Source organism: Hippopotamus amphibius, chromosome 5, assembly GCF_030028045.1.
Source record: "Hippopotamus amphibius kiboko isolate mHipAmp2 chromosome 5, mHipAmp2.hap2, whole genome shotgun sequence".
In the NCBI taxonomy this organism is placed as follows: Eukaryota; Metazoa; Chordata; class Mammalia; order Artiodactyla; family Hippopotamidae; genus Hippopotamus; species Hippopotamus amphibius.
In genome coordinates this window covers 26,320,271-26,347,620 of record NC_080190.1, presented here as the reverse complement: position 1 = coordinate 26,347,620, position 27,350 = coordinate 26,320,271, and the positions used below count along the sequence as shown (strand labels likewise).

Here is a 27,350-nt window from a genome sequence, read left to right as displayed (position 1 = left end):
ACAGTATCTAAACATGCTCTGGAATCTCCTGTCCCAGGAAAGCTACTCTTCACTGACCACCACATTCCCCTTTAGCTGCCACGCTATTTCTGTGCTCTTGTTTGCAGTAAAAAAGTCTTAAAAGAGTTTGGAATGTCACACTTTGTTGGTTCTCCTGCAACCTCATTGGCCACCCCTTCTCAATCTCCTTTGCCTCCCTGAACTCTTCTCCTGGATTTCTAGAAGTTGCTCTATCTTGGTCCCCTTCTGTTTCTCACCATCCACTCTTCCATGATGATCTTTTCCACTTTTGTGGCTTTAAATTCCATTCATATGCCCTTGACTCTCAAATCAACATCTCAAGTCCTAGACTCTCCCCAGAATATCTGTACAATGGCCTACTTGGTATTTTGCTTGGACGTCTAACAGTATTCTCACGATCAGTCTGGGGCACTGATTTTAGATTCCCTTCTTTCTCCTCACAATGGCTCCCCTCCCCACAGTCTTCCCTTTCTCCATGAATGGTACCTTCTTCTACATAGTTACTTAAGTAAAAAATCTAGGAGTCATCCTTGAGTCCTTTCTTTCCCTTTCCCTCTATGTCCAACTCATCAGAAGTTCTGTCAACTATACCTCTGCAGACTCCCTGGAATCTACCACTTCTCCACAACACTCTTCCACCTCTATCCCCGGTACCTGAGCCTTCTAACTCCTCTCTCTGCTTCCACTCTTGTGCCCTACAGGAATCATTCTCCACACAGTGGAAGTAATTATTTCAAAAAGGTAAATTAAGATCTTGTAAATCCTCTGCTCAGAACACTTTAATGGGTTCTCATTACATGTAAAATTATGTCCAAATGCCTCCTGGTTTACAAAGCCCTTCTTTACCTAGTTTTTTCCTACCTCAAGGACCCTATCCCCTACCACCTTTGCTCACTTCAACTGCACAGGGATTTTTTTAGATCTTCAAACATGCCAAGTTCTGTCTCCCTCTTCCCTGAGTACTTGCCTCTCCCCAACACACTGGCACTTTTTTTAAGTCAGAGCACAGTCCTTCTCCTTGGAGGGGCTATTCCAGCCAAACACTATCACACCAATCCATTTTTATTTGGTAAATAGATCTTGTTGCTATCTAATTGTTTCTTATTTGTTTGATTATTTATCTATCTCTCTCTGCTCAGCCCCACCCCACAATTAGAATGTAAACTCCATGAAAACAGAAACTTTTCCTATCTTTTTTTATGCCTATATGCCCCACAGTCTAGCACTTTGTAGGCACTCGATAAATACTTGTACTTGTTAAATGATTGAGTGAGTAAATGTTCTCTGGCTAGACACATCCTAAATAATGTATGTGATGTAAAAGTATAGAGAGACTAGTTTGAACAAGCACCAGAATTGTAGTAGACTTTTTTTTTCAAGCAAGCCCAGACAGACCTTGTACTATGGTTTAAATAAGATCTGAAATGTGATATTTGTGATTGCTTTGAGAAAGGCTGAATATTTTCTCTTAAATGTAGTGCATGCTCTTTTTGAAAATCATGAGATACCTGGATAAAGAGGAATATTACCAAAATATTACTTAAAGAAAACCACAAACTGAAAACTGATATCTGATTTAGGAAGGAAGGGAGGGAGGAAAAAAAGAAGGAAAGAAAGGAGGGAAGGAGGAAGGAAAGAGAAAGAAAACTGTATTGAAACTCAACTGCATTTTCAGATCCTGGTTCCAAATCCAAGGAATCTCTCTTTGCTATACTTAAATAATCATTCTCCTCTTCCATGGTGCTCTTCAGGTAAGTTGAAAGTTGCTGGCTATATTCAAGAATTTCATTGGCTAAGTTTCCTCCAAATCGCCTATGTTAATAAAAAAGAAAACACATAGGCTACAAAATCACAATTTGAAAAACACACATTTAGCAGTATTATTTCCAGATACCTAACGATTTCTACACAAGGAAATATGTGGACAATCCTCTGCAGTGTCCTGTAGTTATTAGGACTCTGCTTCTTAGAGGACAGCATGCTCTGGGCTCTAGGACAGGACAAGCTTCTTGAGCTCCCTGGGGTCATCTCTCTTCACGCTGTCCCCATACACTTACCGTACATGCCCTCTGTACGCATCTGCCCTGGCCATTGCACAGAAGAACCACTACTCTGGATGAACCCTCAGAATACAGTAGGTGCTGTGCTGCTTCACATATATAATCACATTACCATACTCAGTCCTCATAGCCGCCACCCCACACTGAGGAAAGCATCATTACTGCCACTCAATAACCAGGACTTCTCAAACTTCAGGCACATCAGCATCGCCTGAAGTGTTTGTTAAAACATATTCCTGGGCCCCACCCATAGAGATTCTGATTCAAAAACTCTGGATGAGGCCCAAGAATATGCATTTCTAATAAGCTCACAGATGCTGCAGATCCCACCTTGAACAACATGGTTAGACGATTTAAAGGGGTTGTCAGGTGCCCAAGGTCACAAGTCCTGGACCAAGTTTTCAAACTTGAGTCAGAGGTCCATGATATTAACTGCCCTTGGAAACATCCTTCCTTCCATAAATAGGGCTCCAGCACATGTTTGTTGTTGCCTAAGATGCTATGTGATCACTTACTATAAAGAATGCATTAAGATTTATATAGTGAGATACAAGTTAGTATTTTATTTAGGATTCCACAGATGAAATGGGCATGATGATACAGTTGTCAAATGAGTCTTTGAAATAAGTGGCTACCGAAACTGCTATGATATAAAATCTCCATAATATGTAACATTTCACAATGTCACTGAGATACACCATGTTTTATTATAGTTTTGCTCATTTTGCTCACAGGAGGCACCATGAAATAGTATTTTTGTGGAAATGAGTTGCATGTAGACTAGTGACGTCCATTGGCAGATCAAACAAGGTAACATTTCAAGTCCAGGGTGTCACCTTCATGTTCTCTGTTCCCTTGCCATTATCTGTATGCTTAGCTAATACTGTTTATTTAGAATTTTAATTTTAGTCTAAGCAAAGTCTAAATAATTTAATATTATCTAAGCGAAGTCTAATTAGGAAAGTAAATGTGTATGTGTTTACAAATATATACATACCTATGTCAGGTTTGGGGGGCGATAAATAAGAGTTTTTTAAATGATCTACTGTTTGGAATTGTCCTCATTCCTTGTGCTCCTCCAACAGATGTTATGAAAGGGAGGACTGATCACTTCATAGATCTTAATTGTGTCTTTTTATTTTTTGTATCTTGATGGGGTCTTGCTAATAACCATGGAGGAAATGCCCCTCCCAGGACCAGCATTTCATAGAGATAGTAAACAACTCACCTGGAGCTCACCTTTCACATGCAGACCCACCAGCCCAGAGCCCACATCCCCAACCAAATCCTCCACTGGGCTTTCACACTTGGGACCACTATTTCCTTCCTAATCATCCCTGGGTCAAGTACCAGACAACTAGTGGCAGCCCCTATGGCCCAGAGGCCACTGAAATTATCCAAACTAACCAGTCCTAAACTTGCCTGCTCCTTCCCATGGAAAGCACAGTGAAGACTCTTGCCCACATGTCCTTGGCTCCCTCTGCCTCCTTACCCTTCCTTGTGCCTCCCCATGTGGCCCCCACATAGCATGGCATATCCCCTCCTCTTGGGATCATTAGTATAACAATCTTTTCAATGGCAGTTGTCTCCTGTTATGCTGGCCTTGCTATTACCTCAATAATAACAACCTCTTTATTTTAAAACACCGTATCATGTGAGGTTGCTTACTGTACACTGCACTTACCTCCATCTTAGGTTAACAAGGGTGCTGTCATCTCTCCCATTCACCAGAATGCTTTGTCCATCCATTGAAATTCTCACCGACTGAATTCCATGCCCCTGGTGGGAATGACTCTGACACCGAACAAGTGTTTCCTTAATAGTTTTAGGAACAAAGTGCAGAAATTACAAATGCAGTTCTACCACATGGTTTTTCTAAGGGGGTTACGTGCACTTTTGCTTGTGGATAAACCTTTTTCTATTTGTTAACAGCATTTTAGCTGGTATGGGGTAGCCTCTTAGTAACACATAGCACTGAAAATTCCTAGTACAAAATACATTCACCATTAACTAGTTTGTTCTCCCTTCTGTGTAATATGGAAGAAGAGGGATTATTATCACCAATTTATAATAGGAAAATCAGACACAGAGAGGTGAATGGACTTGCTGAAGGCTACGAGAAGTTAGGGGAGGGGTCTTGAGCAAGCAGTGCGGGCAATTTCAGATGCCTTCGAGGATTAGGCGAGTTCCTTATATACATGCAAAGATGCTGAGTGTGATGAGAGAAGGTGATGGGCTCTGTGAGGATGACTGAGGATGCCAATTAAACCAGTTTAATTAGAGCCCAAACACATCACTGATTGGTATGCAATACAATGGTTTGAACTCTGACTGAAAACTGAGATTTCTTTGTCACACTAGTTATCAACCATGAAGCCTTTAAAATTTTTTTAAATTTTTGAAAAGGTAATACATTCAAATGTTTCAAAATTAAAAACTATAAAAGAGTATGCAATGAAATCTTCCCACCCCCATTCCCCAACACCTCGCAAAGGCAATCAATATTATTAGTACCTTCAATATCCTTTCAGAGGTTTTTTAATGTACACAAACAAATTTTTATACAACAAATTTAACATAAATTGTAACATAATACATATATTACACACCTTGCATTTCCACCTTAACAATATATCTTGGGATTCTTTCCATATTGTTGCATAAAGATTTCCTCATTCTGTATTACAGCATAATATTCCATACTTTATTTATGTACTGTTTATGTACCGTTATTTATTTATCCAGTCCTCTGTTGATGGACGTTAGGTTGCTTTTACAAACAGTGCTGCCATGAATAACCTCCTATATGAGGTGCATTGCATAGAATCACTCAGAAAAACTCTGATGTCTTACCATGTCATGCCACTATCAGTTAGAGTGTACATTTACAAATCATTTGAATAAGAGACAATGTAAAATGAATCAACAGATAAAGGATTAATATCCAAAATATATAAACGGTTCATGCAGCTCAATATCAAAAAACCAAACTGCCCAATCAAAAAATGGGCAGAAGACCTAAATAGGCATTTCTCCATAGAATACACACAGATGGCCAGGAGGCACATGAAAACCTGCTCAACATCACTAATTATTAGAGAAATGCAAATCAAAACTACAATGAGGTGTCACCTCACACCGGTTAGAATGGGCATCATCAGAAAAGCTACAAAAAAGCTGGAGAGGGTGTGGAGAAAAGGGAAGTCTCTTGCACTGTTGGTGGGAAAGTAAATTGATACAGCCAATATGGAGAACAGTATCGAGGTTCCTTGCAAAACTAAAAATAGAACTACCATATGACCCAGGAATCCCACTGCTGGGCATATACCCAGAGAACACCGTAATTCAAAAAGACACATGCACCCCAATGTTCACTGCAGCACTGCTTACAGTAGTTAGGACATGGAAGCAACCTAAATATCCATCAACAGATGAATGGATAAAGAAGAGGTGGTACATATATACAATGGAATATTACTCAGCCATAAGAAGGAATGAAACTGGGACATTTGTGGAGACAGGGATTGACCTAGAGACTGTCATACAGAATGAAGTGAGTCAGAAAGAGAAAAACAAATATATAACACATATATGCAGAATATAGAAAAATGGTACAGATTAACTGGTTTGCAAGGCAGAACTAGAGACACAGATGTAGAGAAAAAATATACAGACACCAAGAGGGGAAAGTGGTGGGGTGCGGGCGGGGGTTGAGGTGGGATGAATTGGGAGATTGGGATTGCCATATATACATTACTAATAAGAAAAAAAAATCAAATTGTACACTTTAAATATATGCAGTTTATTGTATGTCAATTATATCTCAATAAAAGTTCTTAAAAAAAGAGACAATGTAGCAGAGTTTGCACGTGGTTCACTTGAAAATAATTTCTAAGGGATTTAAGATTTTTCCTATATAATAATAATATCACTTTTGCCTAACTGTATTCCAAATATACTTTCTTGCACTGGTGAGCAAGGAGAGCTGGGTGTGCATAACCTGGGCCCAGTTTACCTGTGGCCCTGTGGGAAAGTGTCATGTGCGTGACTGTGATGCTTCAGGTGTGTGGGGTAGATTCCTGGGTAAAAATAACTGACCGAATTAAGTTATACTGATAACCAGTATTACTTGGTCTCAAAACCCAGAAAAAGATCTTTCACTTTTTGGGGAGAAAAAACTATTTTCATTTTCTCAGAGATCTGAGAAAAATGGAAATCAGAAATGGTAGTGGTACTGGTGACACCGAGGCCTGCAAGTGCTGGGGGAGGACCCAGTAAGGGCCACACCCTTCTCCCTCATGTTCTTCTAGCAACACATGAAGAGTCAGGTGCGGGGCAGCAGCAACCAGCCTAGAGGCCCTGTAGGCCAGGGAGCTAGCAGTAATCATCCCTAGGTTTGCACGGAAGTTCACTAATTCCAAAGAAGCTTTGCATATACCCTCTCACCGGCTCTCCCCAGAATCCCACAGGGTGAGAGCAAGCAAGGCTTCCCTAACATTGCAGAGGAGCAGCTGCAGCCCAGTGACACTCAGTGAGTTTCCAAGACACGCACTAAGTGGTAACACAGCTGGGCTGCAGCACACCTACTGTATCCCTGCCTTCTCTGCAGATCTCAGTTCCTTCTTTGCAGATCTCAGCCTGTTGGTTGGCTTTTCCTCTCTTAGGGATTCAAACCTTGGCACATAAATAAACCCAATGTTGAAATCAATAACACTATATGTGGTAAGTAAGTTATGAGTCAATTTTTAAGAGTTCCAATTCTTATCCTAAGAGCCTTTGTTCTTTATACAAGATCAAGACATACATCCCATAATTATGAAAAAAAAAAAAAAAAAAAAAAAAAAAGAGTTTACCAAAGTATGAATATCTCGGATACACAGAATTCCACATTTAGCTATTGTTATGAGCCACAATCCATGTGGAGACAGAGACAGCATTCCAGGTCCATATTGTTTGCTTTGTACTTTTTGGTATGGCTTAAGAATGTAAATACCGCTATGTCCCTGCCAATCAAAGAAAATTACCACATTATAGAAAAGATCGGGGGTGGGGAGCGGCACCTTGGGGTTTGCAGTTGTGTGTATATAGTCAGATTCAAATCCAAAAACACTGTCATTGGAAATAAACTGATACATGATAAAGTGGGCACCTGTATTTGCACCACATTTTTCATCTCTGATTGCAAATAAAAGTTCGTTTTGGCCAACTAAGTCTTCTTTGTATGTTAGCTGCTATTAAAAATACTAGCCTACAACTGACGATCTCTATTTTTCACTAATCCTTTTCATATACCCTATGCTCAAGTCGAATAAATGAGTCAATCTCCCCCCGTGTTTCTCATGTATTCCCTCCTTCAAACCTCTGCATATGTTGTGACTTTTGTCTGGAATGCCCTTCCCCACCCCATCCCCACCAATCTAGCCCCCTCCCTACATCAGGAACACCAGCTCCCTGCCAAGATTGTATGCAATATTTCTCATGTCTAAATCTGACCTATTCTTCAAAGTCCAGTTCAAATATTACTTCCTCTAGGAAGCTTTTCTTGAATTCTCCTTACCATAAACCATTTATTCTGTCTCTGAATGTCTTTGTCTCAGACCTTGCTGACATTGGCTACTCTGGGACAGAAGGCCTTTGATAGAAAGATTTAGAAAAGGAAGGGTGATAGATGATCTGGGTCAGTGTGTATAGCAGGAAATGACACAATATGGGAGAAGTTTGAAGAGAGTATGATGAAAGGATGCCAGAAACATAGTTTAGGTATTTTGTGCAATTTTCTTTAGGACTCAGGTATAAAGTTCCACTGAAAATCATCAATCCTGTAGCTCCTGACACCTGTGGAATAGATTTTCTAATGATAGTTTTAAAAATATTTTTGAGAGGCACTAAACTAATACTGTGTCATCTGTATGTTTATCTGACAATGTTGTCTGTGGCACAAGTGTGACGTTGCTGATCAAATGTATCTTATGATGAATTAACATATCATGCTAACATATCTAATTCAAAAAGATCACATTACTATAATAAAGATATTTGTTAACTGGACTGAGTGTTAAAGCATGGGTCGTGTCTAATTAATACAATGTGTCAATCTTGATTGCTAAGAAAAATGATAGCACCCTTAAGTTTTGGCATACTTTTTCAGGAAGAAGATAGCTGCAGAGGTATGGCACTTGGTTACAGAAGCCATATATTCGGTTACTTTGAAAATTCAAGACCGCAGAGGACAGAGTGTGCTCTGTCTCATACACGAACTTATGAATGAATTCATCTCTCAGCCTCCCTCGTTCATCAGCAAAGCTTGCAGAAACTATAAATTTGGGGAAGAAGAGAAATCATTTGCACCATATATTGATTTTATTTTTAAAAAATTGTTATGAAAACTGTGAAAAGCAAAATAAAAAAATAAATGCTCAATTAATGCAGAGACTATTAGGGGATAAAAGTGATTGGAAAATAACTTGGCTCTGTTAGAAATACTAATGTAGAATTAAATGACTAATAGTGAGTAAAATATCTTCTGTAAGGCCTTGGTTAATTTTATCAATTGAGGCATATCATTAAAAGAAACTCATGACAGTCTAGAGAGTCAATTAAGACACAAAAGCACTTTGAGGTTTTTGATTCTGTTATACACTATAATTATATATTTGTAAAATAGCTGCCCGGATATTTTGTTATCTGTTGATAAAACAATGAAAGTGTCTATTTTATCAGACCTTTTTATCCCGAAAGTTTTCTTTACAATTTTATCAGTGAAAGTACACAGTAACCTATCTGAATTTGACTATGTATATTTAAAGCTACAAAAAAGAGACATCACAAAATGACAAATCAATTTGACAAAAGTGACAGTTGATCCTGTTTTTCCTCTGATAATAAGACAGTTTCATATAAATGACAGGACCTAGAGGAAAGTCCATATTTCACATTCTTCAGCAGCCACATCAATTTCACTTTGTAAGGCACAGAAAAGATGCTGGCTATTTTAACCTCTTCACATATTAAAAGAAAAAAAAATGCTATCATCAGAAAAAAAAAAGAAGGAGGAGGAGGAGAAGAGGAAGAGGAAGAGGAAGGAGGAGGAGGAGGAGCAGGAGGAGGAGGAGGAGGAGGAGGGGGAGGAGAAGAAGAAGAAGGAGAAGAAGGAGAAGAAGGAGAAGAAGGAGAAGAAGGAGAAAAGCTACAGCAACTATTCAGCTGGGTGCCTAGGACAGAATTGGTTGCTCATTTTTTCTTTACCTTGTGGTAGTATTTGAGGCAGAGTAAATATTTCCAGCCTGCTTTTTCCTGTTTCTGGAAGTAGGGAAAGCACCATCACTTCCACTACAGCTGTTTCCAAAAGAGACACTGTGGATATTTGTAAAATGCCTTTGCCCACCTCTGAAAGTGAATGGAAATCAATACCACAAGTCATCACTGATAAGTTTATAGAATCTTTTATATTCCCAGGTAAGATAGCACATTATAGAACTGCCTTCACTAAATCTTTAGATCCACATTTATTTACTGGATATTTAAGTGACCTTTAAACATAAGTGGTGGAGACATTTTTGATGAACAGATGGGGGATTCTCTGCATTGGATGCCTGTGTTGGCGGATTCAATCCAGCTCGGTTAGACCCAGCTTCTTTCCAGCCAGAGAGGCCTCCAGGGTCTGCAATGTCCACCCCACTCAGCAGCACCTGAGTGTTCTGGCCTCTTAAATGTCCATTCCAGCCATCTGCCCATTCCCAATACTGAATAAACTCAGGCATCAGTGTTCTTTGCATCTGTAGTCAAGGTATTGCAGGTGTGGTGGGAATACACATGCCTTTTGCGCATTTGTCCTCCAGAAACCCAGGTAATCTGACCTCTGCAAGGTGCTTTGCCTGGGGCCCACCTTGGATTCTTTCGATTCACTACTGCCTCTCTCTGCAGGGACTGTTCTGCGTGTGCCCACTTTCTCAGGCCCCATCTCAACCCCTCCCCTCAGGTGTTCACTGGGTGACCTTTCCTCTTACTTAACAAGGAAGACAGAGAACATCTGACACAAAATTGACCTCAACTTTCTTATCCTGAATCTCACATTTTCTCTCTATTTGTTCCCATCTCCCCCCTTCATTTCTTGACATTTTTGTAGGAACAAAATGTAACCCTTTCCTGCTGTGATTTTGAGCCCACACTTTCCATATCCTAGTACACCACGCGCTATCAATTACCTCTTCTAATTTTCTTGTGTCTTTTATGGCTTCTCCTATTCAGTCCTCAGGACTCCACTATGTTCAAATTAGGACCTTCCTTCAACCCTGCTAATTCTAATTCTCTTTTAGAAATTACTAATTCTCTTTTCTCCACTGCAAACTTCTAGGAACAGAAGTTGCTACTTACAGACTTCCTTTTCTGACCACCACTCCTGCCTGAACCTTTTTGTCTCTTTGTTCCAAAGGAGTAGCTCTCCCTGGGCTCACACGCTGACTGCCTCACCTAGCCCTCATCCCACTCATACTTCTGCCCACAGTCTACGCCTTCATGCAGCCTTCCTTCTTCAAGCTCTTCCTGGAGTGGGTGACTCCCAGTTCTCTTATTACTCTGGCCCGTCCTTAGTTTTCTTCACTGCCTTGTCGTCCTCTGTCCACAACTTCAGAGTAGGTAGCTTTTCCCATCCCACACTCTGACTAACCAGATATGTTAAAAATTGTAGCATTTTGGCAGGACCGGTACCCATTCTGAGGTCAGCCATAGGTCCTACACACTTGACATCATCTAATTTACATATTTAGGTCACCTGTTTGACCTCATTAAACAATTGGGTTTGCTTCCATGATTTCAAGATCAGAATTCTATCACTAGACTTTGAACTACAAATCTCCATTTCTAAATTTATGGTAAAGATCCCCAAAGGAAGAGCTTATTAGCTTAAACTCTACAGAGCTAATCAGCTCACACTATCCCTCAACCTCCATAACTTTCTTTTTCTTTGAGTTTTTACTTCAGTTGATGACAGCACAAACTTCCATCATCCAGGTTAGAAACTCTGGAGTCATTGCTAATCACTCCCTTTCACATATAATCAATTATCAAGTCCTATGAATTCCTTCACTCAGAGCTGTCCGCTCCTTTCTATTCCCATGCCTGCTGCATGGGCTTGTATACTGTGGATAAGAGCGCAAGCCCTGAAGCCAATCTTCCTGAGTTGGAGTCCTGGCTCCACCAGCACCTACATGCATGGCTTTGAGCAAATACTTAACCTCATTGTGTCTCAAGTGCCTTATCTTTAAATTGGGCATAACAGTAGTCTCTACCTCATGAAAGTTGTCTATAAGAATTAAATGAATTAATGCCTGCCAAGTTCTTAGGATACTGGCTATCACAGGGTAAGGAATCCCTCAGTAAATGTTGGCTATTGCTATGATTAACATCATTTCTTGCCTGAGCTACTATAATGGTTTCCTAACTCATCTTTTTTATTCCATGCTCTTGTCTTTCTGCTCTAGCCTTCACACTGATGCCAGAATCGTCCTCTAAAAACCAAGTCAAATCACACCAGTCCCATCTTGAAAACATTTACTGATGTGTCATTAACTACAGAACAAAGTCCAGACTCCTGGGAACGATGTTCAAGACCCGCCACTTTAGTTCAGACTTTGTCACCATGATCCAGTAAACTCTTATTTACCCATTACACCAGACTTCTCACCATTCCAAGTGCCTTTGCTCAAACTTCTGTCCCAAGCTAGAATACTAACAAGTCTCATCCTCCACTACATTAAATCCTTAGCAAACTCTCCCCCAGTCCTCTGTGCACCCCCTTCACCTCCACTCCTTTCTTCACACCTGGCAGAATCAATTGCTTCTTCCTCTGAACCTACACAATGCTTCGCTATTCCTCCTCCACTAAATTGTCCCCTTGACCTTTCCATGTTCCCACGGAGCCTAGGTTCAGCATCTTACACCTAGTAGGCACTCAATTTTAAAAAACTGATACATAGATTTTAAAATATACATATATATTTGGTAGGTAAAGCCAGAGAGAAAGGTGTGTGTTCTTCTCATTTATCACCTAGGTGCTGTCTCGCCTACCAAGTCTGTGGTTTACCTGGGCATTTGGGTGCACATCACTGAAAAAGCTGGATGTCATTTTGTTTAAAGAGGATGCTCTAAAGATGCATGGAACAGAACTTTCTTTAGATATCTTAATTAAAAAGAGATTAAATATTATTTAAAAAGTATTTCAGGGATAAACCAACCCAACTTTCCTTTGTAGTAACATTAGAAACATTTAGCCATTTCATTCATTCATTAATTGATTCAAGAAGATTTCTTTGACATCAACTATGTACCAAGTAGATGTACCAAAACCTCTAAATATGATGTAGGAATTCTCCTAAGTAACTTTGAACAGGTATTTAAATGTTTCTGTTTTAGAAAACATGCTACAAGTAATTGTGTCACCATAGCCCATGTTCACAATTTTAAATTCTTTGGAATAAAGTGACCAATATATTAAGTTAATAAGCATTCTTTGTTAAGTACCTATGAATCCAAGAACCTGAAAGAAGCTTGAGGGCTTGGCATTGATAACGAAGACGTGTCCTTCTGACGTTCCAACTAATAGATACATTCCTCTCTGGTCATACCTAGAAAAGAAGAAATCTGGTTATCAGATTCTATTTGTTTCACTAATAAGATGGTAAACAAATTTATTGAATGACAGCATGGAGATACATCCAAAACGAGTTATTCTCATGGTTTGTGATTTTTAATATTATCAGACTTTATAAAAGGCAAGGGATTATATATAAATGTAGTCATTAACTTCTAGGCTAATACTACTTCCCAAATGCAACTTATAAGTTACACGATCAAGAAAATTCACTAAAAATGGGCAACTATTTCATCATAAGTAAATGAAATATGACAGTAAAGCTTTCTTAATATTTCAAGTGGACATAAGCAACTGTCAAATTAGTGATGAATAGAACATTCCAATGCCCCTCGGTACCAGTCCTGGCAGAAAGGGGAAGAATGTAGTCAAATGTTTCTATACTTTCATCAAATTGGAACAAGTGGGAAATGCAAATCAGGGTAAGAGAGAAAGATCTGAAAAAGGAGAGGCGACAGGAAATATGGTACAGAGGAGCAGAATGTAAATGGAGGGAGATTACAGACGCTTCCCCCGTGAGCCAGAGGCAGCAGAGCTGGTAGGAACAACACAGATGGTGGAAACCCAGCTCCTGCCAGCGCTAGTTGAACAATCTTGGGCAAATGTTTCTCTTAACTGCTCCGAACCTAAATTATCTCACTTGTGAAATAGGAACAAACATAATACTTTTGTGAAGGTGTGGCAAATATCACACTCAATAAGCTATAGTGTGTGACAGCACCTCAAGCTGTAAAGCAGGGTATAAATGTCATTTTTTTATTAATACTTACTCATGATAAAGTAATGAAAGAAAGGATAATAATAACATGAATCTAAATCCAATGCTCTATGCTGTCTTCTTAAAAGTACTGCTTCAAAAAATTCGAAATCATCTAAATGTCCATCAGTATACTGTCTTTAAAAAATTACAGTTTACCCATGCAATGGAATACTATGTAGCTGTGAAAAAGAAAGAGGAAGGTATTCATGTATGGAAAGAAGACTTTCTCTAAGATATACCATTAAGTGAAAAAAAAAAAAAAAAACTGAAGTGCAGAACATTGTTTGCTGCCCTTTAAGAGCCCAATTGCCTGGGTTCAAATCCTAAAATTTGCCATTTATTATACATGTAATATTAATTGTTATTTAAATTATTTGTGCATCATCTTCCTTATCTCTAAAATAGAGGCAATAAGAATATCTACATAAGGAAGCTAATACAACAGAAGTGCCTGGCACACTCTAAGTGCTTGATATGTGTTCATGTAATTAAAAGGAAGTACTTATCTTTTTGCTTGTTTGTGAATAAAATATATTCAGAAAAAAGACATGAGAAATTGGCAACAGCCTTCCCCCAGTGAGGAGAACTGGGTATTTGGGGACAAAGGTGGGAAACTGTACTATACACCCCTCTGTACTTCTTGAATGTAGAACTGAGTCAATATATTAATTTTAAAAGCAACACATGTAAAACTTAAAATGAAAATAAATTAGGGCTCCACTGGAATTCTCAACAAAGAGTCCTGACAAAGTTGCTGCCAGAAGCAGGCAGTACTTACAGCAGGTGCTGCACGCACGATTCAGAGAGATAGGCCTTGTGAACTGAGTGAGGAGATTCAACATCTTGGATGTCCAGGAAGTGGACAAAGCCACGCTTGGTCCCCACAGCTGCAGAGAGGGAGGAGGGAGAGCAAGCCAGAGCCGTTGCCTGTTTAAAATAAATGCAAAACAGACTCATAGATGTGGAAAACAAACTTGTGGTTACCAAAGCAGAGAGAGAAGGGGGGAGGGACAAATTAGGATTATGGGATTAACAAACACAAAATACTATACATAAAAGAGATAAGAAACAAGAGTATACCCTATAGCACAGGGAATTATACCCACTGTCTTGTAAGAAGCTATAATGGATTATAATCTGCAAAAACACTGAGCCACTATGCTGTCCACCTGATAACATAGTATTGTAAATCAATTACACTTCAGTATAAAATAAAATATAAAATAAAATAACTCCCAGATGCTCAACTTCACTGTGCCAGAAAACGAAACCTGCTCTCCTACACATAAGAATTCTACAGTTTATTTGAAAAGCCTGCAGAACAAGAAGAGTGGTAAGTGTCGTGTGGTGTTACAAATTATACATCAACATTCTTTAGCTAATTGATCGCATAAGAAGTCACAGGAATCTGTACATTATCCTCTTTTATCCTAAAATTAGAATGATAAAAATATAAGGAAATTGCTTGAACTTTAAACCATGGCTTCATTTTTATTCTTAAGTGATTTTGGAATGATTATAATAATGAAAAATAAGAAATTTAAAATATATTCCTAGCATCTTCTGGACATCTTTATAGAAAGTTTGCGATTTTTAAAAATCAGCATTCATCTGCTGGATAATGGTAGGTCCTGGGATGCTGGTATAACTGAGGAAGACTTAAAAAAATAACTATTAGGTTGGCCAAAAATTTCGTTTGGGTTTTTCTGTAAAATGTTACGGAAGTTTTTGGCAACCCAATATATCACTGGACCATGTGGTCTGTCACCAAAGTAATGCATCACAGACTCCTGCTTATCTCACGATCATTTACAGAAGATGATGTCTATGAGAATAAATTTATTGTCATGATACTTAAGGAATCAGATTTATTCCTTTATAGTTGTTACTGAAGCTCCCCTGAAAAATAAGATGGAATCTAGGTTATAAACTCTAATCTCTTCTTTTGTGCTTAGTCTAATCCCACTTGCTCATAGGGTGCTATGTGCAGCAGTCTTGCACCTGGCACTTCAGACCAGGGGCAAGATACCTCAACTCCGCAGCCATGTGGAGAAGTGCTACCAATGGATCCCTCAATTCAATATGGCAGCAGTGGCCGGCCATGTGCAGAGACGCTGCACCCAGAACTTGGATATGAAGCCGGAGCAGCACAGCTGCACTAGCCCCTCGAGAACTCCAACCACCACACCCCCACCTAACAAGGAGAACCCTATAGAGCAGCCCCACCCATCCCCTGTCCTGGAATCGTGTGCTCTAGAGTAAGAGCTCTCACCTCTCCATTCTCTGATCAAAGAATAAAACTTTCCTTTGCTTCTGAATCAAACTCAGTCTCGCTCTGTTGACACAAGTAACACCAGAGAGGAGGACTCCTGTTGGTGTTAGTAACATAATTACATTTTGTAGGTTGTTTTGAATAAAATAATGGAATGTTAGAAACAGAAAAGATCTTAAAGAGATCATAATTTTGCAGACTAGAAAATAGAGGCAATGGAAAATGTAGCAACTTGCCCCAGGATCCCTGGTAAAAAAGCTGAGGAAAACTCAGGTGTCCTGCCTAATTAGAATGCACAATTTCCCCATTGAGCAGATTTTCATTTTATTTTCTAAAGTGAATTTTCCAAACCTTAACCAGTTTGAGTCTTTAGTGGTATCTCACTATGAAGCTGGAAACGAAGTGGTGAGCGTTTGTTTTTTTAGCTGAAAGCCTTTATGGGAGATCTCAGTGTGTGTGTGTGTGTCTGTGTTTCCTCAAAATAATCAGTTGAAATTACCCTCCATTCCAAGGCAATGGTGGACTGTAAAAATGTACAGCAATATTTGGAGGGGGCTTAGTTACCCTTGGAGGTACCATCAAGGGAAGCTACTAGTGGCCAGGCATCCTGCCATCATGATGCTGAGCAGGGTTCTCTGAGGACCACTGCCTAAAATGTTCATGGGGACCGCAGTCCTGGGCACAGGCAGGGAGATCTGGCCTCAGCACTGCTTGCTGGGTCAATACACTTATCAGTTCCCCGTGGGGCAGCAGTATCCTTCAGTAAGGAAAAACCATGGACTCTCCGCAACAAGGGCTGAACTACATAAGTGTACCATGCCCGGTTTGGAGCTGAATGAAGGGTTGTCTAATTAACTGTGACAGTTGTCCACATCTCTCCCCTCTGGTCAGGGTAAGGGAAGATATCTGAAGCAGAAAGAGGGCCTTTTGATGGTACCGATATCCCTCCTTAGCCAGGAAGTGCAAGGTAAGTCCTGTTACACAGACCCTTGGGTGGATTGTTAAACATCTGTATCTCTCATCTGTAAAAGGAGGTGCGATCAGATGAGCTTTAAGGCCTTTCTAGTTCTAGTAATTCTAACAGAAATGAATACAGATAAATCTTTGTCACACAGATTATGAAGTCTATACATATTCTTTCAGGTAGGAATTTTTTATCTTTCCTTTTTAGGATGAGTTTATCTCATTGAATTATATATCTTTTGCATCTTGTAATCCTCTTATGTGAAGTATGATGCTTCATCTTGTACTATAATTGAGATTTTAATTTACAATGGAGAAGGATTGTAACCTCTCTCCCTACTACCAAGATCCATATCTCATCTAGAACTGTGTAATATAGAAAATGATAATTTAAGAAAAATTAGCATTACCATTGTTTCTTGGTCTTTTTATGTTTTTAAAAATATTATTTTATGTAAAATGTACCGTGAACATGGTGGAAGGGATGGTATCACCTTATAGTAGGTTAGGGTTAGGTTTAGGTGAGCAATTGTGCTTTGTCACCCAGCATCCATACACCTTCCTTCTGGAAAATTTCTTGAATATCCATTGAGATACCATCTCTCCCCTATTTTCAGGTTGAGTGGAATAGATCTGACTCCCATTTCCAGGGCTGATCCTAAGCCAATTAGCAGTTCTCATCCCTCTGTCTACAGTGACTAGTTCAGGGGTGTTATTAAGACATTAAGAGGTATTTACTAAGCCTTCTGAAAAAGAGAAACTTCTTTTCTCTTCCTCCTGCCACTGTAGGAGGCTTTCTTTCCTGATAATCTGATGTGAGGTAGGTACCTTTAGCATTTGGGTACCACTAAATGAAGCCTGAGATGAAACTAAAAACATAGTATGCACACAGAGAGGAAAACAAGACCCTTGGTAATGTCATTTGAGTTGCTGGATCAAGCCATGCCCAGCCCAGATAAGTTCTATACTTTACAGTTGATTGAGTCAGTAATCCCCAATTTTTAATGTTTGGCTCAAGCTGGTTAGAGTGGCACTTTTCTTTCATTTCTAATCCATCCTCTTGAGGTTAGATGGTGCCGTTTATCTAGCTATGGCCAAGGAGATGTTTCGTTTTTGAGTAAAAGCACTTAATTGCTAATCCAAGACTCTCCAGCACTCTTCCCATGCCTGGCACTGGGGAGCTTTAGTTGGTGGAGCCTCCGTTTGCTTGGTTCCCTGAAAGACTGTGTGGAGCAGAGATCCTGTCAATCCACAATGAACTTACAACATGAGTGAGATATAAACCACTAGGGTTTCAGAAATAACTGCCACCACAGAAAAACTTGTTCTCTCCCATACACCAGTACAGTACCTTATGTTCCACCCTCTGGGCTGTGGAATATACTTTATACACAAGAATTACTCTAAATATGCAAGGTAAAAATGCAATAAGGCCTCTGAATGAGTATTTCCACAGACTATCGACATGTGAACATGAAAAAGTAGGTTGGATTGGAATTCAATATTTTTTAAAATTCATTTATTAGGCACACTTACTGGGATATTCAGATAAATCCTGCTGACACAAGCACCATCCTCTATACCCCAAACACAAACTTCCCCTGATTGTGTGAGTGTCTGTAAAAGAAAGAAAAACAACCTGTGAGAGGATGTTCTAAATTTCTTTCTAGTATGTCAATCACTCTGATGATTTAGTATAAAATTTCATATACAATCTCAATGTCAATACTTCTGATTTGAACAAATATTAACTATTACCTTGAATGCAATTTAAGTAACATTAAAAACTAACTAGGATTAGAAAAGTGAAATAAAGTTTCCTTTTCTGTGTAACAATTGAAATAAGTTACTTGGAAATTCAATGAATTTCCTAGTGAATAAGCCTAGAAATAGAACATTGTAATCGGAATTTTTAAAAATTAATAGACTTCGCTTTTAAGAGCAGTTTTACGATTACAGAAAATTTGAGCAGAAAATAGAGAGTTGCACTTCCCTCCCTGCCCTTCCCAACATCCATACAATTTTCCTTGTGATTGACATCTTGCACTATTGTGGTATATTTGTTAGAATTGATGAGCCAATATTGATACAGTATTATTGACTAAAGCCATGGTTTACGTTAGGGTTATTCTTTGTGTTACACATTCTATGGGTTTTGACAAATGTATGACATGTATTGACATGTATCCACCATCACAGTACCATACAGAATAGTTTCACTGCCCTAAAAATCCTCTGTGCTTCATCTCTCCATCCCTCCCTTCCTCTCCACTGAACCGCTGACAACTGATTTTTTTTTAGTGTCGCCACAGTTTTTCCTTGCCCAGAATGTCTTAACAGAGGGAACCATGCAGCCTTCTCAGATTGCCTTCTTTCACATAGCAATAGGCATTTAAGGTTTCTCTATGTCTTTTCATGGCTTTATAGCTCATTTCTTTTTAGTACTGAATAATATTCCATTGTATGGATGTACCACAGTTTGTTTATTCATTCTCTTATGGAAGGACATCTTGATTGCTTCCAAGTTTTGGCAAATTATGAATAAAAGATGCTATAAGCATTCGTGTGCAGATTTTAGTATGGGCTTAAGTTTGCAACTCATGTGGGTAAATACTAAGAAGCTCAACTGCTGAATCATATGGTAAGAGCATGTTTAATTTTGTAGAAACTGCCAAACCGTCTTCTAAAGTGGCTGTACCATTTTGCTTCGGTAGTGAATGATCTGTTTCTGTTGCTCCATATCCTCACTAGCACTTTGTATTGTCAGTGTTTTGGATTTTAGACATTCTAATAGGTGTGTAGCATCTCACTGTTTCAATTTGCAATTCTCTAATGATGAATAATGTTGAACATATTTTCATCATACTTATTGCTGCCTGTATATCTTCTGTGTTAAGGTGTTTATTCAGGTTTTTTTGCCCATTATTCAATGGGGTTGTTTATTTTCTTATTGTTGCATTTTAGTAGTTCTTTGTGTATTTTGGATACCAGCATTTTATCAGATATATGTTTTGCAAAAATTTTTCTTCCAATCTATGCTTTGTCTTTTCTTTCTGTTAATAGCGTCTTTTGCAGAGCAGAAGTGTTTAATTTTGATGAAGTCTGGCTTCTCAATTTTTTCTTTCATGGATTGCATTTTTGATGTTGTGTCTAGAAAGTTATTAGCAAACCCAAGGTCACTTAGAATTTTCTCCTATGTTATCTCCTAGGAGTTTTATAGTTTTGTATTTTACATTTAGGTCTACAATCCACTTTGAGTTAATTTTTTTGTGGACGTAAGATCTGTGACTAGATTTTTTTTTTTTTTTGGCATGTGAATGTCCAGTTGCTGCTGCACCATTTGTTGAAAAAACTATCCTTTCTCAATTAAATTGCTTTTGCATCTTTGTCAAAGGTCAGTTGACTATATTCCTAGGCTCTCTATTCTATTCCATTGATCTGTTTGTTCTCTCACCAATACCAAACGGTCTTCATTACTGTAGCTTTATAGTAAATACTGAAATCGGGTGGTGTTAGTCCTACACTTTGTTCTTCTCCTTCAATATTGTGTTAGCTATTCTGGGTCTTTTGCCTTTTCATGTAAATTCTAGAATTGGTTTATTGATATTTACAAAGTAATTTGCTGGGATGTTGATTGGGATTGCATAGAATCTATAAGTCCAGTTAGAAAGAATTGACATCTTAATAATACTGAGTCTTTTTACTCATGTACATGGAATATTTATCCATTTATTTAGATCTTGTTTGATTTCTTTCATCAAAAGAATTTTATAGTTTTATAGTTTTTCACATATATATCTTGTACATATTTTGTTAAATTTATTCCTATTTTACTTTTTCAGTGCTAATGTAAATGGTATTGTGTTTTAAATTTCAAATTCCAATTGTTCACTGCTGGTATAAGAAAGCAATTGACTTTTGTATATTAAACTTGTACCCTGCAACCTTGTTATACTCATTTAGCTCCAGAAAGATTTTTTTATTGATTCTCTTGGATTTTCTACATAGACAATCAGATCATCTGAGAACAAACAGTTTTATTTCTTCCCTCCTAATCTTAATACCTTTTATTCTGCACCCACCCTCCTTTTTTTGTCTTATTGCATTAGCTAGGACTTCCAGTTGATGCTGAATAGGTGTTCTCATCATTAAGTACCCTTTTACCTGTAGGTTTTTTAAAGATGTTCCTTATCAGATTGAAGAAGTTCCCCTCTATTTGTTGTTTATTGGAAAGTTTTGTTTTGTAATGTTATTAATTATTTATTCAATTTCTTTAATAGATATAGGCTCATTCAAATTACATATTTCTCTTTGTGTGAGTTTTGATTGATTGCATCTTTCAAAGAATTGGTCCATTTCATCTAAGTTATCAAATTTGTAGGCACAGAGTTGTTCACAATGTAGTTAGCCCTCTGTATCTGTGGGTTCTGCATCTGTAGATACGGAGGGCTGACTTACTATGACATTTTATGTAAAGGACTTGACCATTCGTGGATTTTGGTATCCACAGGGAGTCCTGTAACCAATCACTCATGGATACAGAAGGATGACTTTACTCTTTTATTATTCTCTTAATGTCTATGGGGTCAGTAGTGATGACCCCTCTTTAACTTTCATTTCTGATGTTAGTAATTTGTATCTCTTACCTTTCTCTCCCACTCCTCCCCTCCCTTCATTAACTTGGCTAGAGGTTTATCAACTTTATTGGTCTTTTTGAAGAACCAGCTTTTGGTTTCTTAGATTTTCTCTACTGATTTCCTATTTTTAGTTTCACTGCATTCTGCTCTCATTTTTATTATTTCTTTTCTTCTGCTTATTTTGGGTTTTTTCCCCTATTTCCTAAAGTGGGAGCTTAGATTATTGATTTTAAACATTCTTCTTTTCTAATAATATATGCGTTGAATGCTATAAATTTCCCTCTAAGCCTTGCATTCACTGCAAAATCCCATAAATCTTGATGTGTAGTATATTCATTTTCATTTAGTTCAAAAAATTTTTTTAATATTTATTTATTTATTTATTTATTTATTTATTTATTTATTTATTTATTTATTATTTTGGCTGCTCCAGGTCTTAGTTGCAGCACGCAGGGTCTTCAGTTGTGGCATGTGGGCTATTTTAGTTGCAGCATGCGAACTTCTTAGTTGTGGCAAGCATGTAGGATCTAGTTCCCTGAGCAGGGATGGAACCCCGGCCCCTCGCATTGGGAGTACAGTCTCACCCACTGGATCACCAGGGAAGTCCCTAGTTCAAAATTTTAATTACTCTTAAGATTTCTTTGTGTTATTAGAAGTGCATTGTTTACTCTCCAATTATTTGGGGGCGGGGGAAGTTTCCAGCTATCTTTCTGTTATTCACTTCTAATTTAACTCCATGAAGCCTGAAAACATATTTCTCTAAAATTGTTAAGGTATGCTTTATGACCAAGAATGTGATTTATTTTGGTGGACAATTCACGTGTGCTTGAGAAGAATGAATATTATGCTATTGTTTGATGTGGTAGTCTATAGATGTCAATTAGATCCAGTTGATCTATTGTTCTATTCACCTATGATTTTGATCTCCTGCCTGATGGTCTGTTTCTCTGAAAAATTTCTTTTAACATTGCTTGCAAGGCAATTCTGCTAGTGACAAATTCCCTCAATTTTTCTTTGTCTGAGAAAATTTTTTTTTTCCTTCACTTTTGAAGGATAATTTTGCTGGATACAGAATCCTAGGTTTTTGTTGTTTTTTTTTTCTTTCTTTCAAAATTTTAGATATTCACTCTACTCTTGCTTACCTGATTTCTGAAGAGAAGACCACTGTAATTCTTATCCTTGTTTCTTCAAGGGTAAAGTTTTTTTCCCTTTTGGTTTTTTTCAAAACTTTTACTTTGTTTTTGATTTTCTGTAGTTTGATGTCATAAGCTTTGGTGTAGATTTTTTGGTATTTATCCTGCTAGTGTTCTCTGAGCTTCCTGGGTGTGTGGTTTGGTGTCTGTGACTAATTTTGAAAAATTCTCAGCTATTATTACTTCAAACATTTCCTCTTTTCCTTCTTTTCTTTCTTCTCCTTCTGGTATTCCTATTATGTGTGTGTTATACCTTTTATAACTGCCCCAGGTTCTTGGATGTTCTGTTCTTTCTTTTTCGTTCTTTTTTCTCTTTGCATTTCAGTGTTGGAAGGTTCTACTGACATTTCTTTAAGCTTACTGATTCTTTCCTTTGCAATATTCAGTCTATTGGTGAGCCCACCAAAGGCATTTTTCATTTCTGTCACAGCATTTTTTATTTCTAATATTTCCTTTTTTCTTTCTTAGAGTTTCCATATCTCTGCTCATATTATCCAGTCTTTCTTTCATGTTGTCCACTGTTTCCATAGAATGCTTACTATATTAATCATAGTTTGTTTTAAATTTCTGGCCTGATAATTACAACATATATGCCATATCTGATACTAGTTCTGATGCTTGCTCTGTCTCTTCTAACTGTTGTTGTCTTTTAGTATGCCTTATAATTTTTGTTCAAAGCTGGACTTGAGGTACTTGGTAAAACAATATGAATTCAATAGGCTGTAGTGTGAGGTTTTATGTTTATCTTGCTACGAGTTAGACTGTGTTTACTGTTTTCTGTAGCAGAATGTGTCAGAAACTAAACTTCCCTCTGGTGTCCTTGTTTTGGTCTGAGATGTGCAGATTCTCCAGCTGTAACCCCCCGGGTACTAGCTGCAGTGGTGGTTTCTACTTCTGAGCATCTGCTCCAGTAAGCTGTGATTCTTTGCATCTGCCTGTCTGCCTCTATATTTTGGGGACAGTGGTTTTCCCTATGACCTCAATTCTCTGAGGGGTCTAAGAGGAATTGTTGATTTTAAATTTATTCAGCTTGTTTTTTGTTGTGAGGTTCTTTACATGCTGGACTGGAAACCCAAAGTTCACATTGTCAATTTTTACAGATAATTTTTACTCTTTCACAGGATCAAGACTGAAAGCAGCTTAAAATAACTACAATGTGATACAATTTAAATTCTGTTTCTTGAATACTAAGGAGTGGGTAACATGATACTATGGATCAAGTATCTAAATCCTAAACATGAAAATCTTGTATTAAACTTTTTTATTGAGTTGAAACAACCCTAAGAATAGGCATAATTCTTATCAAAGAACATCTGGAAGAAAAATCACATAATCAGAATCTGAAGACTGGAAGAAACCTGAAGTGTTATCTATTCCATAGTCTATATATTTTTTTAATTTGCTAGAACTCCCAAAATCTTAATGGGTTTGTTGATAAATCATATGAAAAATGAAATATGTTTCTTGAGATCAACTAAAGGTAAGCAGTTAAACACCAGAAAAAAAATTTCTATTCTGCATGTAGAGAGAGGAGTTTTTTTCTAAGTAGACTGAATACATGTTTTGTGCATGGTAACCATTTCATTTTCATTTTCAGATGGGGCTGCACCACTCTGAAAGCGGGTAAACACTAATAGTTTAATGAGTGTTGACAACTCACTACCAATGAATGTGTTTAAAGATCTGGCTTGGAAAGCTTGGATGGTGAATACAAGCAGGATGACTCCTCAATATTATGTAACAACCTAAATAGGAAAATAATTTGAAAAAGAATAGATACATGTATATGTGTAATTGAATCACTTTGCTATACACCTGAAAGTATAACAACATTGCTAATCAACTATACTCCAATAAAAACAAACAAACAAACAAACAAAGATGGCGCCTAAGATTTTAATTGCTTTGGTCTTGTTCAGAGACTTAATATTACCAAGTCACAATATGAGGATGTCATTCTAACTGGGGAGCAGATGTGATGATGGAAATGGCTGGCATTTCTGCCACATCTTCAAGAGTACCCTTGGGAACTTCCCTGGTGGTCCACCTGGAGTCTCTGGTGGACTCCATGCTCCCAATGCAGGGGGCCAGTGTTTGATCCCTGGTCAAGGAACTAAGATTCCCACATGCTGCACAGCATGGCCGAAAAGAAGAAGAAGAAGAAGAAAAAAAGAATACCCTCTGTCTCCTATTTACAACAGTTTGCACATGAACTCCCAAAATCTCACCCTTAAATCCTGCTGTGAAACAATATAATATTCCTTACCATACAGTATTCATTTCCAGGTGTGATAAAGTCAGTTGCCTGAAATTTCCCATCACAAGCCTCTAGGACTTTTTCAAAGGTTGGCTCCTCACCAAAAGTGTAAATATAAATAGAGCCCTATAAATACACCAAAAAAAGAAAAAAGAATGCAATTGTTGTGTATTCAGTTCAACAAATAGTTATTAGATGCTTACTGTGAACAAGGCACTGTGTGGGAAAAGGTGGTGGGAAAGTAGATTCATTCATTCATTCATTCATTAAAATAATCAATAAATAGGATTTTTTTCACTATTTTATTTTACTTTTATTTTATTTTATTTAGCTCTTTATTGGAATATAATTGCTTTACACTCTTGTACCAGCTTTTGAGGTACACCAAAGTGAATCAGCTGTATTTATACATATATCCCCATATCCCCTCCCTCCCGCAACTCCCTCCCACCCTCCCTGTCCTGGGGCTCTAAGGCATCACCCATCATCAAACTGATCTCCCTTTGTTACACAGCAACTTCCCACTAGCTATCTGTTTCACAGTTGGTAGTGTATATATGTCTATGCTACTCTCTCACTTCGTCCCAGCTTCCCCTTCCCCCCGCAACCCCGCGTCCTCAAGTCCATTCTCTGCATCTGCGTCTTTATTCTTGCCCTGTCACTGGGTTCATCAGTACCATTTTTTTAGATTCCATATATATGAGTTAGCATACAGTATTTGTTTTTCTCTTTCTGGCTTACTTTGCTCTGTATGACAGTCTCTAGGTCTATCCACCTCATTACATATAGCTCCATTTCATTCCTTTTTATGGCTGAGTAATATATGTGCCACATCTTCTTTGACATTCATCTGTTGTTGGGCATTTAGGTTGCTTCCATGTCCTGGCTATTGTAAATAGCGCTGCAATGAACATTATGGTACATGTTTCTTTCTGGATTATTGTTTTCTCTGGGTATAGGCCAAGTAGTGGGATTACTGGATCATATGGTAGTTCTATTTTTAGTTTTTTAAGGAACCTCCAAATTGTTTTCCATAGTGGTTGTACCAACTTACATTCCCACCAACAGTGCAGGAGAGTTTTCTTTTCTCCACACCCTCTCCAACATTTATTGTTTCTAGATTTCTTGATGAAGGCCATTCTGACTGGTGTGAGGTTATATCTCATTGTGGCTTTGACTTGCATTTCTCTAATGATTAGTGATGTTGAGCATCTTTTCATGTGTTTGTTAGCTATCTGCATGTCTTCTTTGGAGAAATGTCTATTTAGGTCTTCCACCCATTTGTGGATTGGGTTATTAGCTTTTTTGGTATTAAGCTGCATGAGCTGCTTATATTTTTTGGAGATTAATCCTTTGTCTGTTGTTTCATTGGCAAGTATTTTCTCACATTCTGAAGGTTGTCTTCTTGTCTTCTTTATGGTTTCTTTCCCTGTGCAAAAGCTTTTAAGTTTTATTACGTCCCATTTGTTTATTCTTGATTTATTTCCATTATTCCAGGAGGTGGGTCAAAAAAGGATCTTGCTTTGATGTATGTAATAGAGTGTTCTGCCCATGTTTTCCTCTAGGAGTTTTATAGTGTCTTGCCTTACATTTAGGTCTTTAATATATTTTGAGTTTATTTTTGTATATGGTATTAGGAAGTGTTCTAATTTCATTCTTTTACATGTAGCTGTCCAAGTTTCCCAGCAACACTTATTGAAGAGGCTGTCTTTTTTCCATTGTATATTCGTGCCTCCTTTGTCAAAGATAAGGTGCCCATATGTGCGTGGGTTTACCTCTGGGTTCTCTATTCTGTTCCATTGATCTTCCTTTCTATTTTTGTGCCAGTACCATACTGTCTTGATCACTGTAGCCTTGTAGTATAGTGTGAAGTCAGGAAGCGTAATTCCACCAACTCCGTCTTTGCTTCTCAAGATTGCTTTGGCTATTCAGGGTCTTTTGCATTTCCATACAAATCGTAAGATTTCTTGTTCTAGTTCTGTGAAATATGCTGTCAGTAATTTGATAGGGATTGCATTGAATCTGTAAATTGCTTTTGGTAGGATAGTCATTTTCACAATATTGATTCTTCCAATCCAGAAACATGGTATGTCTCTCCATCTGTTTGTATCATCTTTGATTTCTTTCATCAGTGTCTTATAGTTTTCTGCATTCAGGTCTTTTGCCTCCTTAGGCAGGTTTATTCCTAGGTATTTTACTCTTTTTGTTGCAATGGTAAATGGGAGAGTATCCTTAATTTCTCTTTCTGCTCTTTTGTTGTTAGTGTATAGGAATGCAAGAGATTTCTGTGCATTAATTTTGTATGCTGCTACTTTACTAAATTCATTGATTAGTGTTAGCAGTTTTCTGGTAGAATCTTTAGGATTTTCTATGTATAATATCATGTCATCTGCAAAGAGTGACAATTTTACTTCTTCTTTTCCAATTTGGATTCCTTTTATTTCCTTTTCTTCTCTGATTGCTGTGGCTAAAACTTCCAAAACTATGTTGAATAATAATGATGAGAATGGGCACCCTTGTCTTGCTCCTGTCCTTAGAG

General features: G+C 37.9%; 1 protein-coding gene across 1 annotated transcript in view; it reads right to left on the bottom strand.

The window, feature by feature from the left end:
- Window positions 1-27,350, bottom strand: part of CFAP43 (cilia and flagella associated protein 43) — a 113,332-nt gene that overhangs the window by 52,656 nt on the left and 33,326 nt on the right. The window contains exons 9-17 of the mRNA XM_057736513.1: window positions 24,821-24,937; window positions 18,261-18,341; window positions 14,268-14,416; window positions 12,600-12,703; window positions 9,327-9,467; window positions 8,222-8,394; window positions 6,935-7,084; window positions 3,766-3,896; window positions 1,686-1,833 (exon numbers count right to left, since the gene is read on the bottom strand). Of these exons, the coding sequence (XP_057592496.1) occupies window positions 1,686-1,833; window positions 3,766-3,896; window positions 6,935-7,084; window positions 8,222-8,394; window positions 9,327-9,467; window positions 12,600-12,703; window positions 14,268-14,416; window positions 18,261-18,341; window positions 24,821-24,937 (1,194 nt within the window). The remainder of the gene's footprint in view (window positions 1-1,685; window positions 1,834-3,765; window positions 3,897-6,934; window positions 7,085-8,221; window positions 8,395-9,326; window positions 9,468-12,599; window positions 12,704-14,267; window positions 14,417-18,260; window positions 18,342-24,820; window positions 24,938-27,350) is intronic.